General features: G+C 40.7%; 1 protein-coding gene across 8 annotated transcripts in view; it reads right to left on the bottom strand.

Annotated features, from left to right (window-relative positions):
• The window catches only part of mprip (myosin phosphatase Rho interacting protein), a 56,567-nt gene that overhangs the window by 10,863 nt on the left and 27,642 nt on the right, over positions 1-18,062 (bottom strand). For 6 of the 8 annotated variants that reach the window (XM_035403259.1, XM_035403258.1, XM_035403257.1 and 3 more), the window contains exons 9-16: positions 15,584-15,691; positions 11,929-11,985; positions 10,648-10,716; positions 10,446-10,535; positions 9,192-9,301; positions 8,143-8,677; positions 7,895-8,032; positions 3,460-6,225 (exon numbers count right to left, since the gene is read on the bottom strand). In XM_035403259.1, coding sequence (XP_035259150.1) covers positions 3,460-6,225; positions 7,895-8,032; positions 8,143-8,677; positions 9,192-9,301; positions 10,446-10,535; positions 10,648-10,716; positions 11,929-11,985; positions 15,584-15,691 — 3,873 coding nt within the window. The remainder of the gene's footprint in view (positions 1-3,459; positions 6,226-7,894; positions 8,033-8,142; positions 8,678-9,191; positions 9,302-10,445; positions 10,536-10,647; positions 10,717-11,928; positions 11,986-15,583; positions 15,692-18,062) is intronic. The other 2 variants (XM_035403261.1, XM_035403262.1) reach the window with 2 other exon arrangements.

An 18,062-nucleotide genomic window follows, 5' to 3' on the forward strand; every position in this document is an offset into this window, starting at 1 on the left:
AGCGACATTTGCACTGCTATTGTAATTACGGTGCAAGTTTCCACAAGAAGGGTTTTGAATGGCCTTCCGACTGTGTCAAGCCAAATCGACTTCCGTACTCCATTCAGCAGTGCTAATCTCAGTTCTGTCAACAGCGCTGTTGAACGCTCTATGAATCTGACCAGACAAGCACACAAGCGACATGTTTTCATGGCTTTGCTCGGTGCGCCTGGAGCCTTACTGCACATAACTGCAAGCACCTGCGCTTGTTTACATCTGTCTATCAAAGCTCATTTCTTTAACAGCTAATGGCACAATTAGAGGGCCAGCAAGAGAAAATCATTCTATTGTTCAGTTCTTTCTTTCAGGCAAGGAAATGCAATACTATTTTGATTGATTTCTGAAATGAACTGCCAGGACACTGCATCCATGAGCTATCAAAATTTTTCACACACCATGCAAAGCTCTACTGCACTGCATGATCATAATAAATAGGACAGTATACAACTGGATTAACTACTGGTCAGATACTCTCTGCCAGTCCCTTTCTCTTCATTATGCACCTTAAAATGCACTAATACAAAGCACATTGCCTGTATGATAGTAAACTACAAATGGCAACAATCAGTGGCAAAATGTTTCACACAAAACTCTTGCACTACAATTTCTAAATCTAAATGCCAAACCAAAAGCAATTAACATTCTAAGCATGCTTATTTCTATTAAAGTATGCTTGCACTTTGCCTGCAAGCATAATTTGATGCTTTTATCATTGCACCCAGTTTTCAAAATGACTTTTTTTTTACTTGAAAGCAAAATTAGTTTAAATGAATGAGAAACAGCAGACAATATATTGGTATGGATCCTAGCCAAAATGTTTATACAACGGCACACACTGCTTTCACTGTAACATCACCAACATGAGCTGTACTTCCATTTTCTGGAAGACTGACAACAAATGGTACATTTAGAGCAATAGCCAAAAAAAGGTCAGGCCTGAAAAGGCAACATCTTGGGTTTAAATTATTCATGTCTCCTGAAACATTCAGCAGGAAAAAAGTGGCAACAGGATGATCAAACTCTAAGAATGACAAATTACACTGTGGTGAACAAAAAAATCACTTCTATACAAACTGCATGGCAGGGCTAAAGGGAAGTTTAGATTTGAAAATGTATTCCTGTCCTTTCTTAAAGTTGGTGCCAGATGCATAACAGTCTCATTAGCTTGGCCCTGCATTTCATCAAGTGCATTTCAACATTAGGCAGAACTAAGGAACGTCCGTGATGTCTTTGCTCATACAAAAGCGTCCATATACACAGGACGTTTCAATCCTGTCACTGACACCTGGAAAAATGAACCATCACAAATCATAAGTACATTTGGAAATTTTCAAAGGTACACTCTCCTCTTCTTTTATGGATTATCCTGCTATATGGCAACATGAGCACCTGTATTTTGTGCGCCAATCTCTTTCAGTTCTTTGCTAGTTCTGAAGAAGCTGATATTGAATTTAGACTGATGTCATCCTTAAATCAGAGGACTGAATATTACTACTAACAGAAAACCACATCTACATGTGCCAGCATAAAAATACCCGGGACATACCAACACACCACCAACTAAGCCCACATGCATGTCCAATCCTTCCATTTCCCATCCATATGTTGATTATTCTCCTCTCTTCCTCTCTTGTGGCTGAACTAACTACCAACCATCACTATATCTTATTACCGACTTGCACTCATCCTTCTTTCCACTCAATGCTTCTACAAAGCATGGCTAAGAAACTTTTTAATGCATTCTGTTTGCTTCACTCATTTCTTTCCATTAATGTCAGAAGGTAAAACTATTTTAAATCGCTTGCTAAAATACATTTTAACATTGAAAAATAATGTTAATGAAGGCCACTTCTAAAGCTAATCATTAAACTAAACATGAGAACAGTAAGGATAGGAGGAAAGATGTAAAAGTAAAAACTGAAAGAAATGGAAGAACAGTGAGAAAAAAAGTCTCAAGAAGACTGAATGACAGGCCACCTTACAAAGCTATAATTTCATTTTCAAGTTATGAATTCAGCAGTAAGGACTATACACATCCTTGACAATATATATTTGACAATATAATACCTCAGAACGTATAACAAAATCAGCCTCTCATATGCCACAGCCTGTTTATGTATCTGAATTTTTTTTTGGCATGACACAGTGGAAAATCTGACCAACAAATAGATGCAACTCACAATAACCCCTTATATACTGTCTAACATGCTTAACAGCTATGCATTATGAATGAAAATACTTAGTTAATGGATTAGCGGCATTGTATATACCCTTTCACAGCTAAGTATTTCACACTAGAGGTTGTTTTGCATTACTTAAACCTCATTTTAAGTACAATGTGCAACAATTTCATATGCAGACATGTCCTACATAATGTTAGGATTTATGGTTAATGGCCAAAGTTTGAAACCGATTATTAGAATGTATTTGTAAGTCAATGGCAGAGAAAATCATTTCAAAAGATAGTACGGGGAAAGCTGCATGTGTGTTAAGCATAACAGCAGTGAAACAAAATCAAAAACATGAACAGGTGAACCCAAATTACATCTGTAATTCCTAGAAAAATTGACTAATGGCTCAATACCTGTTGATAATTGTTCTACTAAAAAACCAGCGCTTAATGGAATTTCAAGGACAAGGGTATCACACAGAAAAAAAGGTTATGTCACTTTGATGCTAAATAAGGGTTCAAATGCATGTTTTTGAGAATTTCAGGATACATCTTAGTTAGGGAAGGGTTAGTGTACTCTGAACATAGATACAAAGCATACTGGGTTATGTCTGTGGAACCCATTTCACAACTAGCAGAAACTAGTAGATGAGGGATAGAATGTAATATTGGCAGTTTGATGTAATTGACTAAAATAAATAAGTTCATTAAAATAAAAAGATTGTTTACTTTTGTATCAAACAGAATACATATTTCTCTAACAGAGCACTTACAGTTGTTTTTGGAATAACACCTATTGTTCATTTAATATTTTAATTAAAGATCAGTTAAGTCCTTTTTCAGGACATAACTGAAAAATACTTTAAATGAAATGTATAATGAAATTATTTACCTGCAAGCATCATGTACACATAAAGGTACAGCAAGATAAAGTTCTAAAAATGCTTGGCAGGTCCTGATAACCCCATTCACTGGACTGATCTTTACCAATGACCATCCCTAAGTGCTTTATAAGGGACAACAACTGTGTTCTTTAAGAAAACCAGTTGAATGGGTTCCTCAGTACACTCTAAATCACATAAAGGACCATTCACATGTACTGGGTTAAACGCATGCAACATTTCAGGATGTCGGTTACAGAAGCAGAGCTGGATAAGGGAATAGGGCCAAAATGGGCTTAAGGTGCGGGTTTACCACAAAGGAAGTTACAAGGCAACACCAAAAAAAGCAGAGACAAGGAACACTTCCACCTTCAGGCTTTCAAGGTCTTTCTCGTATTTCAGCCGGAGAGACGCCGCATCATCTTCACATTCACGCTGCTTCATCTCCTCTGTCATGACAGAGACCTGCGACTCCAGCTCCTTTATGCGTTCTTTCAGTGAGGAAGTGGGACACGGCTCACTCTCTGGGGGGGTCTCAGCTCCCTTGGGTGCCAATGTGTTCCTGAGGTCCTCCATCTTCTTTTCAAAAGTCTCCTCCAGGATGCTTCTCTCTACCTCGTGCTTTCTCTTCATGTTCTCCATGCAGATGGTCAGGGAGTCGATCTCCTTGATGTTCTCTTCTGACCTCAGTCTGAGGGTCTCCCCTGCCTTGGCCACCTCTTCCCTCAGCTTGTTTGCTTCCAGCTCATACTCATCCTTCACCTCGCGCAGCTCTTTCTTATGCTTTGCCACCATATCCTGCAGCTGGATGGCCTTATCCAGCGAGTCAATGGGCTCTCCTTCAATCTGGATGTGCATCACTGGCTTATGTTCCCCTTTCACTGGGGATTGGGGGACTGCTCCCACCCTCTCCTTAGTCTCCAGTTTGTTTTGGAGCTCTTCATTCTGCCTCTTCAATTTGGCACAATTTATGCAGCAAGTATCCAAAGACTCTAATCTCAGCTGCAATTCTTCAACCTCTTTTTTGTGTCTAACATCTAGCCTGCTCATCAGATAGGACGAATGAGCTTCCATGGATGCCTCCTGAACATATGTAACCCAATCTTTCTTCTGGTTCTGAGATTCACAAAGTTTTAGTACCAAAGAATGGAGCTCTGTGTCTGTGGAGGCATTCATAATGGAGGCAGCTTGATTCAGCAAGAAGATTTTCTCTTGTAGAGTCTCGAGGAGATCTTTCCAGATGAGAGCATGTATATCATTATCAAGCCAATCGCTTAAATATAAAACTCCTTTCTCTTTTTTAACTTGGGTGCTTATTTCATCACTTGCCCTGCTTACTTGTGCTATTCCTTCCACTTTGTTGCCTATTCCTTTTTTACCCACAAGTATCCCCATCTCTGCTTGAGGAAAAAGAGTATTTGCTAAAAGTAACAACCTCTTCTCAGTTATCATGCGCTGTACCACATTCTGTACAAAGCTACCTACAGTCTCACTTTCATTCAGCTGGGTTGAACTAATCTTGACTGCACTCAACAGCCTTCCCCAAAACTCTCCTTCAAGGAGCAACTTGCTCCTCACCTCTTGATTCACTTCCACATTCTCTCCTTCAGAATGCAGGAGGCTAGGTACACTGCCATGCACAGCACTTTTCCACTCCTTAAACATTGGCTCCACATTAATATCTACCTTCGCTACCACCTCACATACTTTGCGGAGAGCCTCCGACTTCATTTTCATGTCTTCTACCACTTGCTGAATAACTTTCTCATCTGAAACTGATCTTTCAGAGCCATGTGCCTGCTCCTTACATCCATACACTTCTCCTTCCCCTAGGTCTGACTTCCTAAATCCCTCATTGTTCTCTTGCATCATGTTAATTTGACTCTGTGCCTCAGCAAGCTTCTGACAAAAGATGTTTTCCAGCCTCTGGTTGTTCGCTATGAGCTCTGCATTCTGGGCCTGAAGCTCTGTGTAGGACTTCTCAGCAGAGCACAGCTGCCTCTCCTTTTCACACAGCCTGGCCTCGGTGGCTTCCAGTCGATGATACAGCTCTTCTTTCTCTTCCAGAAGCAAAAGACTGTCATTATCTTCTGTCATCTGGAAGCCTAAACCCTTCAGAGTGGCTTCCTTTAAGTGCAACTTCCTCTCTGTATCCTTCACATTGTTGCCCAGAACCTCGATTCTGATGAGAGCTTCCTCCAGCTTTTGAGACTTCTTGTTTAACTCTCTCTCATAAAACTCTCTGTCAAAAGAATCAGCCTCCCTTTCTGCCAGCTTAGCTTTGACTTGATTCAGTTCCTCCACCACCAGAAGGTGCTGCTGTCCACCCTGCTGGTTGAAGAGCTCAGCCTTCAACCTCTCTATCTCCCTATCGGCCTCAGTCAGTTGATTTAAGATCTCCTGGGAGCGTTGATTCAACACTTTATTCTCATTGGTGAGCAGCTCCACCTGCTGTGAAAGCCTCTTAACCTCATTTGTTTCAGCATAATCCTCAATTTGATATGGTGGCCCATAGTGGCCCTTCAGGCTTTCCATTTTTTGCCGCTGTGCCCTTCCAAGCATGCTCTCCATGCTCAGCAATCGCACTTCGTAGTCACGAATGCTCTCGCCAGCCTTGGACAGGCTCTTCCTGAGGGCCTCGATCTCTAAATCTTGATGATATTTCAGATTATCAAACACCTTCTGACAACAGGTCCTGTCCCCAAAGTTGCCCTGCTCGTACCCTTCCACAGTGTGAATACGATCCTCTTGGGAGAACTCACTGTGGGAACCCAGCAACTTCAGAAACCCTCTCACAGTTAATGGACATCCAGAAATCAATTTCTCTAGCTCCTGAAGCTTGGACTCCCTATCCTGCAGCAAAATGCTAAATGTTTTTGTGTGAACTGGCTCAGGTGGCTGGGTTTCAGAGATGTCTGTGCTTTGGACTTTGGTTAGATAGGGTTCCTTGGTGGACAGGGGTGACAGAGAAAGGCCAAGCTGTGCCTGCATGCTGCGCTTTTTCAATTCTTGTTGTTGCAGGAGCTCTTTGGTTTCCTGGTACTTCTTTTTTAGGTTCTGAGCTTGAGAACTAACCAGCTCTTGTCTCTTCTTCTGGGACTCAAGTTCAGCCTCAAGACCCAAAGGGGACTCCAGCTTGGAAAAGGGGACCAGACAGTTGGTTAACATTCAGCAGAGGCGAAATAAGCTCATTAAATTGTATCTTAATTTTCTATTATTTCTCCCCCCAATTTCTTTTTGGAATATGTTAACATTAATCAAATCACAACAAAAAGTTTGAAATGCTGTAATAATTAAAGAAAAAAAGTTTCCAGAAAATGCTGCAAATATAGAAAGCGCTGGGAAAAAAAGATTTAATGGCCAACGTTAGTAGATCACAACAGAACATGCACATTAATGGTTAAGAGTTATTTCATGGTGTAAGTAATGCAAAATTAGTACTCAGTGGTTTACTTTGAAATGGGAAGCATACCGTAGTTAGGCACGTACAGCAGCATTAAAAACTCTGCTTTACTTGTCCTGAACTTTCCAAGTCTTATCAAACAGTTCACGTAGTTACTGTTCTCTATTTTCAGTACTCAGCAGTAATGGTATAAAATGTATTGACCGTTTCTTCCTTTTTCTATTTTTTAAATAAAGATTAACCAGCACACAGTTTAACAATGCAGTAAGTACAAAATACAAAAACAATTATTGAAAGATGAATGTTGAAACAAAACTAGACTAGTGAGTATGCATGGTACTGGTCGAATACGTTCAAACCACACAACAGGCTGATAAAAACAACTAAGTTGTTGGGGGAAAAAAATTAAAAAACAAAACCTATACTTTGTGAGGTTTAATACATTTCATTTAAACAAAAAAGAATAACTCAAACTCAAAGTAATCAATGCCAACTCAAACCAGAGAATACAAATGTGCCCTTTTCTTTGCACACGGTTGCAGAACAACTACAGAAAACAAACCACATTAAAATTTCATCTGGAAAAATGAGAAAAACCCTAAGGTGAAGAGACCTACACGCTCTTATTTAAATTTCTTTTTAAAAAGGACCTTCACAGAGTGTGGACAAGGGGATACTGTGGAAAAAGATGCAGTGAGCTGCATCTCTACTTCCAACTTGATGAGAAATGCCACTTAGCTGCAACTCATAGACTGTTTGCAAAGTTCACTGAATCTATAGATGAAATAGAGAAAAAAATATTCTTTTCAACGCCAGCATGTGACAGCTCCACAACTTTCTCGCTGAAAGCCACCATTGCAATATGTTGAAAAAAATTAATTTAACCAACTATAAATATAGTTGCTAATACAAGATAAATAAATGAAGCAGAAAAAGTTTTATTCATGTAAGCAATAACGAACTCTTTGACATTTCAGCAAATCACACTGTAAATTTGTATGGAGATAATAACCATACCCTTTCAGCATAACAACAACCAATCTGACAACTGCATCTACTAATAATCATGTTAATAATTATTTCATGTAGCATGTACATTTTATAAGTGCTAGCATGACTTGTTTGTCATACCTTCAGAACATGGCAAGAGGAGATGAACAAATAGAAGCCAAGAGCTATTAAAAGATCCATATCTTTTCTTTGACATGCAACTGTCAAACATGCAAGCCAAATTGTTGTTGGTTTGTAGCTTCAATAAGATGTCAGTTTTGTTTCTCTTTTAAAAAATTAAACATGCAAAGACTGTTTAATGGAAAGAATGCCACCCCACCCCAATACAAACACTACACAAGCTTGCCTTTGAGTGACACAGTAGATGACATTGGAGTAGATCCCACTTACCGGTGAGATGTAGCCAGACCGGATCTGCTGCTCACGCTCCAGCGCTGTTCTCAGCTGGTCCTCCAGCTCCTGCTTTTGGTGGTTGGAATCCGCCAGCTGATGATGACAACTCTCAAGCTGCAGTTTCAGCTCTTCTACCTGCAGCGAAATGCATCGGGCACATGAGCCCTGTCAGTTCAGCATCAAGTTTTCAGCCAGTTGCTTGCGCAGCATTTTCTCTAGCTGCCCAAGCTGAGATTCAGACTCACCCCCTTCTTGTAACTTTCTAGCAGCTTCTCCAGCTCAGCCGTCTCTCTGGTCTGCAGAGCCGAGGACAAGGGGACCCGCCGTTCATCCCGAATGGGTGTCTTCTCCACCTGCTGCCAGTGCTGCTCGATCTCGTCCTGCACCCTCTGCTGTCGCCCAGGCGAGGGGGGCTGAGGCTCACCGACACCACTACTCTCGACGTCCATCTTGCCACCGTCTACAGCGGTTTCGAGTGTCACAGATTCATACCTCTTCCGACGCTCCTCACGCCTCTTGCTGCGCTCCAGGTCCCCAAGCTCAGCTTGGAGGGTGTCGGCTTCTTGCGCCCGCTGCTGGGCGAGTGCCTGGGCTATGGGGCGGAACTCAGCCCAATCAAAGGTCTTGGAGCGGCCCTCGCGCCTCCGTTCTCTGGCGCGGCTCTTTTTGGGACCCGGCTCCCTCTCCACGGATGAGGCTTCAGAGGAGGGCGAGTCCTGCGTCACGTCGGGCTTCAGCAAAGTTTCCAGGGCCCCGCAAGGCCCGTGATCGTCTGCCAAACTGTGGAGTAGAGAGGTTCTCAATTGAATTTTAAACCCTATATCAATATTCTTTATGTAGAATCAACCTGTCACTCATAAATAATTCTGTGAATAACTGCTATCTGACCTGACTTCACAGTCTAGAGAGACTAATTTTTCAGTTTACACCACTCATTTTACTACGAAACACACACAATTGATTTTTTTGCTGTAAAGGTTGTGTGGCACTTAACACTGATTATGACTTCTGATTTCATAACTGCAGAGTTAAAAAAAGACTCCTAAAACAATCTTTGTACCTGGATGGTGTACTGCTTTAAAAAAAAGGACAATTCTTATCTGTTTCAAATGGTAGGGTTACTCCAGAAAAAGCCATCAAAATTTCATGCCGAACAAATAACATTTCAGGGTTTTTTGCTACTGTTGAACTTAGGATAGGGTCATTTATGGGTTAATCACCTATTCATGGTACTCATTGCAAGACAATTTAGGCACAGAACAGTGTGCATTAACATGGAAAGTGGTTCACCGACCTGGCCACATCTGGTGCAGTGGAAGGCCGCACATTCTTCATCACTGCCTGTATCCAGTTCCGCCTTATACCAGCAGTCATGGCGGACAGTGTGTACACTGCCTCCTGGGTCTGAGGGCAAGAAACAGGGGAGGAACTGCACCACACCATCCACAAACAAACATGGCAAATGATACAGGTCACCTGTGGAACCTCTCATCAGCAACTAAAGTCCTACAGACCATAATCACCAATGTAGATAGAGAGATCAGTCCGTCAAGTTCTCTGAATCATCACTCAGCAGTCACATTATTTCTCTGTCCAGCGTACTTATGGAGGTGCTTTGATCCATTTTCTGGGCTTTGCCATAGTCAAGCATAGAGTAAGATGTAGTGTACATTTTACATTAGTTGCAGGAGAGACTAAAATGTACCGGCATGAAATACAGGCTACTATGAAATCTGTCCATTATATGACTGCAATCACTGCACTCTCTACAGCGGTGGATTTGTCCAGCAACACACTCTATCTGACAAAAAATACAGCACTTTGTGTTTGTATGTAGTGGCCACTTCATCATTACCAAGGTCAAAATCTATATACAAGGGTTGTGCTCAAATTATTAATAAAATATGTTGTAATTTACCTTACAATACTGTACAGTGAATGTTGCATAATTCGGTTAATAGTCCTTAAAATTAGTTCCCATGAAAGGTATGCATTTGAAATACCAATGATCCAAAAATGAAGCTTTTGTAAGTGACAACTAAGCAATCATAACTGCTGTATTTGTTTATTGGACTTCAAAGGCCCTTTTATATTTTCTGTTGAACTTGGCTGGCATGATATGGATTACTCAAGTTCCCCTTTCTGTTCCTGATGAACAACTGTTGTATTCAATGTTTTCCTCAATGATATTTGATTCAGTTTCATTTTCTATCAGTATAAGAAAATTCACATCCCCATGTTCACTGTATTGGGATATGTAATGTATCATTAGGCACCCGACGACACCCAATCCTACAGGTAACCAACAGACATATGGAATGGCACAGTTAATAGTAAACTAAACTATGTAAACCATTTAAATATTTCTTGGGGAAAAGCATAATAACTAAAAACATAATAATTTACATAATAACATCTATATAAAAGCCATGTTTTATATTTTTAGAAGTGGTTTCTTATACCAATCAATCATTGCAGAGTCAGACATACATAGATAACAGGTATATCCTAATTCAGGTTTACTTGTATATTTTAAAATCTATCTTACATGTATCTGGAAGCCATAGTTCCTCTGGACCTGGTATTCAGTGACATTGTAACAGGTAGTCAGGTCTATCTCCCCATCTAAATCTGAGGCCTGGAAATAGGGGCAAAAAAATAATTTAATGAAGGTAAAAACACTTTTCCACAAACTGCTATTTGACAGAACTTGGTAGTGCCAAAACAAACTATAGAAAATGAAAAATCACCTCCTCTGCAATGGAATCCTTGTAGTATCGCAGACTGTGGTCCGTCAGTACAAACCAGTATTTCTTCCACTTGAGAATAAATTGATAATGAAAAGTTACAAACGGGTCATCGTTAGCAGGCTGGTATGAGAATGCAGATATTCTGTTTCAGTAACATGGCCTAATTTATTATTGAGACATTGTTTTTTCAATAATCCCATATGGGAGAGTTGATCTCAGGTTTCATTAGGAAAAAAACAACTGTGACAGCATTATATTAAAGTAAACAATACAGGATTAAAGGGGGCGTGTCTACTAGAAGGGCTTGGGCCTCTACTGGCCAATGTGAGGCCTGAGACATACTAATACACATAAACATGACCTCCCATGGGGCACCATTCACAGGCTTTTTCCCACAGCACTCGCAGGCTCAATTTCCAATGATCAAAATACTTAAGTGTCTCTGCTACTAAAAAGAGCAAAGAAAATATTCGGAAGGTCTACACAATCTATTTATAAATCGAAAGCAACTTGCTGCTAATTTCATTTATTTGTTCTGCTGTCCAAATTCTGAAGGACATCACAGCTAACACTTGAACTTTCTCCACTGTATGCCTTGGTACACACACAAAAAAGTTACAGTAATCCAAGTCAAAAATGAGAAAATGTCACAGATTAAGCTGTTAATTTTTGCATTGGTAGACACAAGCCACGCTTACCTAGCCAATTAAACTAGTGGGAGTGAGCTACTGTGGTTCTTGAAGCAACAAGAGGCATTTGAACTTTATATAAAAAATAAAAAAAACTGTGAAAGGGCACAGCCATGCTTTCAATCAATACCAATTGAACCCTTGGCATCAAAGCCCGACTCCCAACTCCAAAGGTTGCTGAGAGACCCCATGTGCTTTTACATACAGAACCAATGGCCGTTTCTACACACATCTCTGCTTTGATGGTAGCGAAATGTCTCCTCCTGGAGAAGGAGCAACAATGATGGCGAATGAAAGGTTAACTTCACTTATTCTAAACTGTGCCACTGTTAAATTTGGAAGCTGTATATAAATAAATGGCAGTCAGTAATGTTACTGCATTGGTGATAAGTTAGTAAGTAGCCTAATGTTTAATCTGCTTACTGGTTTTTGACAGCCTTGTTATTCTTACTGGAAGATATGACAACAGCTGAGGTTATGAGGCTATTCATTCTGCCATAGTGGGGAGAATGAGAAGATCTGTTTGCAAATCTTTGTGTGAGATGCATTCTGCACACTAAACATATTTTCACCATTTTGCACAAGCACCTACCTGCCCCTGTTCATCCAATTTCACCATCCAGCCTTTCTTGAAGTTCAGCAAGTCTGGCTGTAAAGCAAAGTACAACACATTAAAAACTTGTCCACTGGGCTGCCATTTACCACAGCATGACTTTTTGAACCTTAGAATAGTGAAAGACAGGCTATTTAACATAATCTCAACAAAAAGTTTTTTTTTTCCAGCATACAAAAATGGCAAGTTACTCATGCATACTAAGCACTGTCTATGATTGTCATTAATTAAAACTTACTAAATCTCAGCCTGCCGTTAAAAGTGTCGATATCAAAATGAGGCTAATGTTTCCTAAATTATTTAATGTAACTTGGCCCTGTGTTATATGAATGTGGTCATTAAAACTTTGTGTCACATCAAAGTGTCAAATAAATGAGCACAAAGATTATACAGCTGTAAAATCAAGTTTTCATTTTTTGGCAATTATAAGTTAGCAAGCAAGTTAACTTTCACACAAAACAAAGATGGTGACCAATAAGTTTTAAAAAGCATGTTCCACTGCCTGAAATTGCATCACACACGCACTTCCCAATATGTCCATTTTGCCTGCGTATCCGAGTATCCTGCAGTTGGCTACTCTAATCAGACTAATTTGATCAGATGTTGTTATTGGCAGAATGGCAGAACATTTAGCTAACTGTCCAATGGGGAGAATTATTGATAGTGGAGCCTGAGCATTTGTGATGACTAAATCAGCAGGAAAAAGAAATGCAAAATAACCCAAGTTTGGGGCTCTATTGTGTGAAAATTGTATCTGAATCCTCTGTGTTCCAATGACATCAGATGGTACAGAACTTAATGTTGTTAAGGGCTAAGAGTCTGTGGTCATTTTGGATATTTCTGTAGGAAACCTGGAAAAGTGTCAAACAATCAGAGAAAAACTGTCATACCGCATAAACAATTGTACATTTCAATGCCTGACCTACCGAGTGACCACGTTAATTTCATCATCAGACAAATGTGCTCCGTAAGAGAGGACGTTTACTTACTTGAAATAGAGGCTGAAAAGAAGGCTGGTGTAAAAGTTCACCACTGCTGCCCTGAGGCATCAAATAGTTCACTGCATAAAGTTTGTACTTTTTACTCAATCTCCAACTGCGCATAACAATCTATAGTACTATACGTTCAAAACAATATTAAAACAAAACAAACACAAATTTTGAGAAACAATGCAAAAATTGAATTTGACTCAGTCTCACAAGCAGATTTTATGTCATTTCATTATCACCTTGGTTACACTGAATCAAAAGGCTAAGGAAACAAACACAAAATAACAATAAAGAGGAAGGTGAAACAGGCAACATGCTGGACGCAGTCTGTTGAAGAAAACAAAAAAACACCTTCAGAAAGCATTACTGGTGCACAGTAACTTTCCTCTGCTGTGGTCCACACTGTGGGAAAAATCACTACAAACACATTCACTGTGAGGTGGGGATGCACAAAATCCTTATTTTAGGTTTTTGCCAAATACTGAAATCATTGCAGATTTGGCTAAATACAGGCAAAATACATATAACATACATGTGACATTGTTTGCAATCATTGTAAATACATTATGAAAATGAAATGTGAAGGTTAGAGTGATAAGCTTTGTATATCAACCAGTATTTTAAGGCATTGCAGAAATTTGTGACACTGATATTGTATTGTGGGTGTACATGACAGTACAACATTACTGTGTAACAGGATGAAATTAAATCAGCTTCCATCATTACATAAAATGTTCTAATGTAATTGATTTTTTGTTTTTATTATTAATCGGATACATTATAAAAAAATAATTAATTTAAAATGATGTATTATTGGCTGGACCACAACAGCGGGGCCAGCCCTACAACCGCGAATGTCTGTGACTGAGTGATGAAGTTACACCATTGGTCGGCCGAGTTATGAAGTTACACCATTGGTCGGCCGAAGAAGTCCAGTCATATACTAGGTTTTGACCTGGTCTTGTTAAGTGCAGACAGCCTCTGGGTTTCAGAAACAATATCTATTGCTGATAAATACTGCATATGTCCACATTTCAGATGTTAATCTCATGCAAATACGTCTTGAGACATGTCTTTCTAGTTTTTTGAGATCGGTGTCAGCGATGCCCTTTCTTTGTGTGTCTGGGGGATTCTGGTGCTTATCAGTGGCAAGCTCAGCACGATCATTGCCACTGCACTGCTACATTTTAATTGGCCTGAGATGGGCAGTGCAAAAAGAACAGAAAGCTTCAAAGGCTGGTGTTTGAACAGCAGTTGTGTACAGTTTCAGTCATTTTCTATTGTGAGGATACACACATGTATTTTGGGGAGATTTGGAATATGCTCGTCAAATTATCTGCAAAGTATTTGGCTGAATCCAAAAGGAAGAGAAGGAAGAATACCTCCAAAACCAAAACTGAATTTGGATTAAGTGCATCCCTATTGTGAGGTGAACAGGGGAAGCTGCAGTGATGCACTGGACAAACTCCACACTCACACACACGCGCATACACACACATGCACACAAACACACATATGCTCAGCATGCTCACACACGCATAACCCCACACATCATCAGAAAACACACACACACACCTGCATGAACACACAAATACACACATTAAGAAACAAACCCCGATGACACTCAAAAAGCATGGACACACGAACACGTGCACACACACACGCACACACACTCATTCATTCATATGTGAGTAAAAGTAATTTAAGCCATGGCTGAACACAGGAAAGACATGGAAATGACCTGGGCAGCAGGAGAGGGATGTATGCTACACCCAGCACCATGAGGAGGGGGTTTAGGACGTCCATGTTCTCAGAAAATCAACAGGTGTCACAGGAAAACAAGACAGGCACATAATTACTTTCACTGATGAAACCAGGAAGAGACTTGTCTAAACTTAAACATGTAACATAAGACCGTTACCACCACAAATGCACCATTTGCAGTTTACTTAGCTCTCATTGATCTCACAGTATAAACATATTTGATTTTAAGTGCTGTCAATAATTCCAATTACTTTGGTCAACAGAAACCTGACTCTTCAATAAGTAGCCTGAGCAGCAACAAGGTGAGAATGTGAAGCTTTTCTGAAAGACATTTCATTGTCTGAATGTTTATGTAGCCATAATTTTTATTAAAGTATTTCAACTATGTCTAGTTTCAGAAAACACAAATTTTGTGTGTCCAAAATTTGTGTCCCTCAGCCCATTTTGATGAATGAAAGAACTTAAAAGCATAATGAAAGCATAAAGAACAACACACACAGAATCATAAAAACAGAGAAAGCGCAGTGACACTGACAGTCTAAGATGCCAAAGACATAGAATCCCGCTGTTGATTTGAGAGCGAAAAACAAAACCGCGAACTAATCCCAGATAAGGAATCTGTCAGTGGCCTTGGTAAGGGCCTTGTGTGACCTTCAGCACTTGAGAAACCTGTTGCGAGGAGGCGGCATTGTTTGCCATGGCAGCGATGTCCCTTCTGCTCACGCCTTCAGCACACATCCACTGATAACTGCATTACCCTGTCCACCATGTTTACACTCGGCACCAAACCGCACCAGTGAGACCAGGTCCAAGGCCCTCATCTCAGGTGCTATTCAGTGAACTGTAAAACACAATTAAACACAATTAAAGAACACACTTACTGTCATGACAGATTCTGTAGTCCTTCGATCCAGTGACTTGGCTCGTCTCAGGGGTGGAAGGGTGGAATGGTGAAAATCTACACCTTGTGCTGGATCATGCCTCTGCTCCTATAAGAGTCAGATACAAACCCTCATGAATAAACTTTCAAAAATAATACTTTTCCCCCAGGGGGTTAGAAGTCTGCCGTACGTACAAGCAGGTTCAAAAAGCAAGCAGCCCTTCAGGGCATTATATTGCATTTTAAACAGTATCTAAAATCTGCAGGGCTTGTGAAAGGACTTGCAAAGGATTACATTTTAGAGCAATGAGGTAAAAGTGGAAAAAAAAGGTGGACTATTTTATCAGATCTAACATTATCAACTTATTTATTTTTCTATTCTTGTTTAAAATAAATCGTATAATAAATAAATAAATAATCACACTTTTCTTCAGAAGCTGAAATGGCCAAGTTACACACTGACTAACCTACACACCAAATGCACAGAACATCATGCCTTCACCTATAAGCCAGTGATAATTACACCCAGGAGTTCATAAAGTAACACAGAACAGAGCTAGCACAAATGGGAGAAGAGATATGTCACAAACCAGCGTCCAGTGGGCAGCAGATACTACATAGGGAATATGTGACATTTTGCCGTTGAAGTGGCTGTACACTCCTTTCATATTAAAAAACAAAACATAGAGAGCATTTGGCATCACAAGAAAAGGAAGGAAACCTTTTTTGTTTATTTCCCCTATAAATGTCTGGGAGCCTTGGCTTATGTGTCTGGGTCCTAGTTTTGTTTCCATGCTCAGGGGCATTCTGGGCCAAGGTATTCCATTGTAATTTATAGTTTATCTCCACGACACACTCTCTATTTGCCTTTTCAGGCCTGTAGAGGGGAACAACTAAAAAAAAAAAAAAACCAATCCAGCTGGCTTATATTCTTCAACAGATCTTAGAGGGCTGATTTCAGTGGGGGAGGCATGCAGGCATTCAAAGCAACACCTGGTGCAATGGCTGCCGGGGGTGTGTCAGTATGTATGAGGGCTACACAGTGCAGCACTGAGGAATCGGTTTACTACTCAACTACCTCCCCAAGTCTGTGCCTGAAATATCCTGCTGGCCTAGCAGTCATTAGGCCTGTTTGTAGCAGACATGATGAGAGGGGAGGTGCTTTGATAAAGCCTCAGAGTCGAGCAGGAGCAGGAGTATTCAGGTCAGGACACAGCTTCTGCAGGAGCGCAGGGGGACTGACAGGGACTTTCAGTGGCCAGTGCAAGCCAAATTTGCACCTCTGCAACATGTGGCTGACAAGAATCCAGGTTAAATGGGTGTCTTATGCTACTTTTTTGTTTTAAAGGTTTTATGCCAGTGCACAGTAAAATCGCAGGGCACCATTGAAGGGAGTCTCAGTCAAATGAAACAAATTGGAAAAAGGCTGCGGAGTTTGGCAGAGGTTTTGGCACGGGCACAATGGGGGATTACTTTAAAAGAATTATTTAGGGTGTGCTGAAAAGGTCACATGCTTTCGTAGTGTGAGGAACAGTTCTGGGTCTAAGGCACTGTTGCACCTCCAGCACCTCTCACTCTAGAGGACAGTGGGGCTTTCTTTCAGTAGGCTACTAAAGAGACTGTGAACAGCAGCAGGCTCTTTCCGACGTCCCTCTCCAGTAGACTGTACTCTGCTGGGTTTTATCCCCCGGAGCCCTGGGACAGTGCCAGGGCTCTTGAAAGCATGACAGAGACCTTGAGGGCCCAAGCTGCCAGACCAACAGCAGAACAAAGGGCCTCGGGACAAAAGAGAGCATCGAATGCAAAAACTGTCAAACGTCGTAACCCCGCTGGGCCAGATCCACAAGCCCGCAGCTGCCAGCAGCTGGATCAAACTACACCATTACCAGATTAGTACTCTGATCAAACCATAACCATCACCAGACTGATTCTCTCTGTTCTTACAATTTCTTACAAAAGAAAACAAAACAAGCATTCGTTTTAGCACTCTGAGCCTGTGCGCAACCACAGTGAACAAAACCTGAACAAAGTCTTGTGTGCATGTAAGCATGTAGTACAAAACCACAGATAAAATCATTCTTAGCCTGTCAAGAGCACAAACGCATGCATCTTAATCTAGATCTATTGGGCCGTGCTGAATGACTACTGGCCTCGCGCTGAACCAAAGCTGAACACTAGTAAGGATAGGGGACATTTAAACTGATGTGAAAGTAAAAATGTGCCCACATTTAGACTGCATGTGCACGTAATGGGTGATGATGTCATAAAGACACTCCCTGGAATCTGATGTCACCCTTCACTGCTCAGAGCCTGAAGAGCCAGAAAAGAACATTCTGGCAACTGGGTCAACAGGCAATTTTAAAATAGTTTCTCCTCCTTTTTTTAATTTTAAATCTGAGTTTTTTCCCCCTTTCTGAAGAAGCGTTTTCCCCAGGATAGGGTGGGAAAAGGAAGTGCAGTTATCTGGGGAATCCAACCGC

This window comes from Anguilla anguilla, chromosome 2, assembly GCF_013347855.1.
Source record: "Anguilla anguilla isolate fAngAng1 chromosome 2, fAngAng1.pri, whole genome shotgun sequence".
Lineage (NCBI taxonomy): Eukaryota > Metazoa > Chordata > Actinopteri > Anguilliformes > Anguillidae > Anguilla > Anguilla anguilla.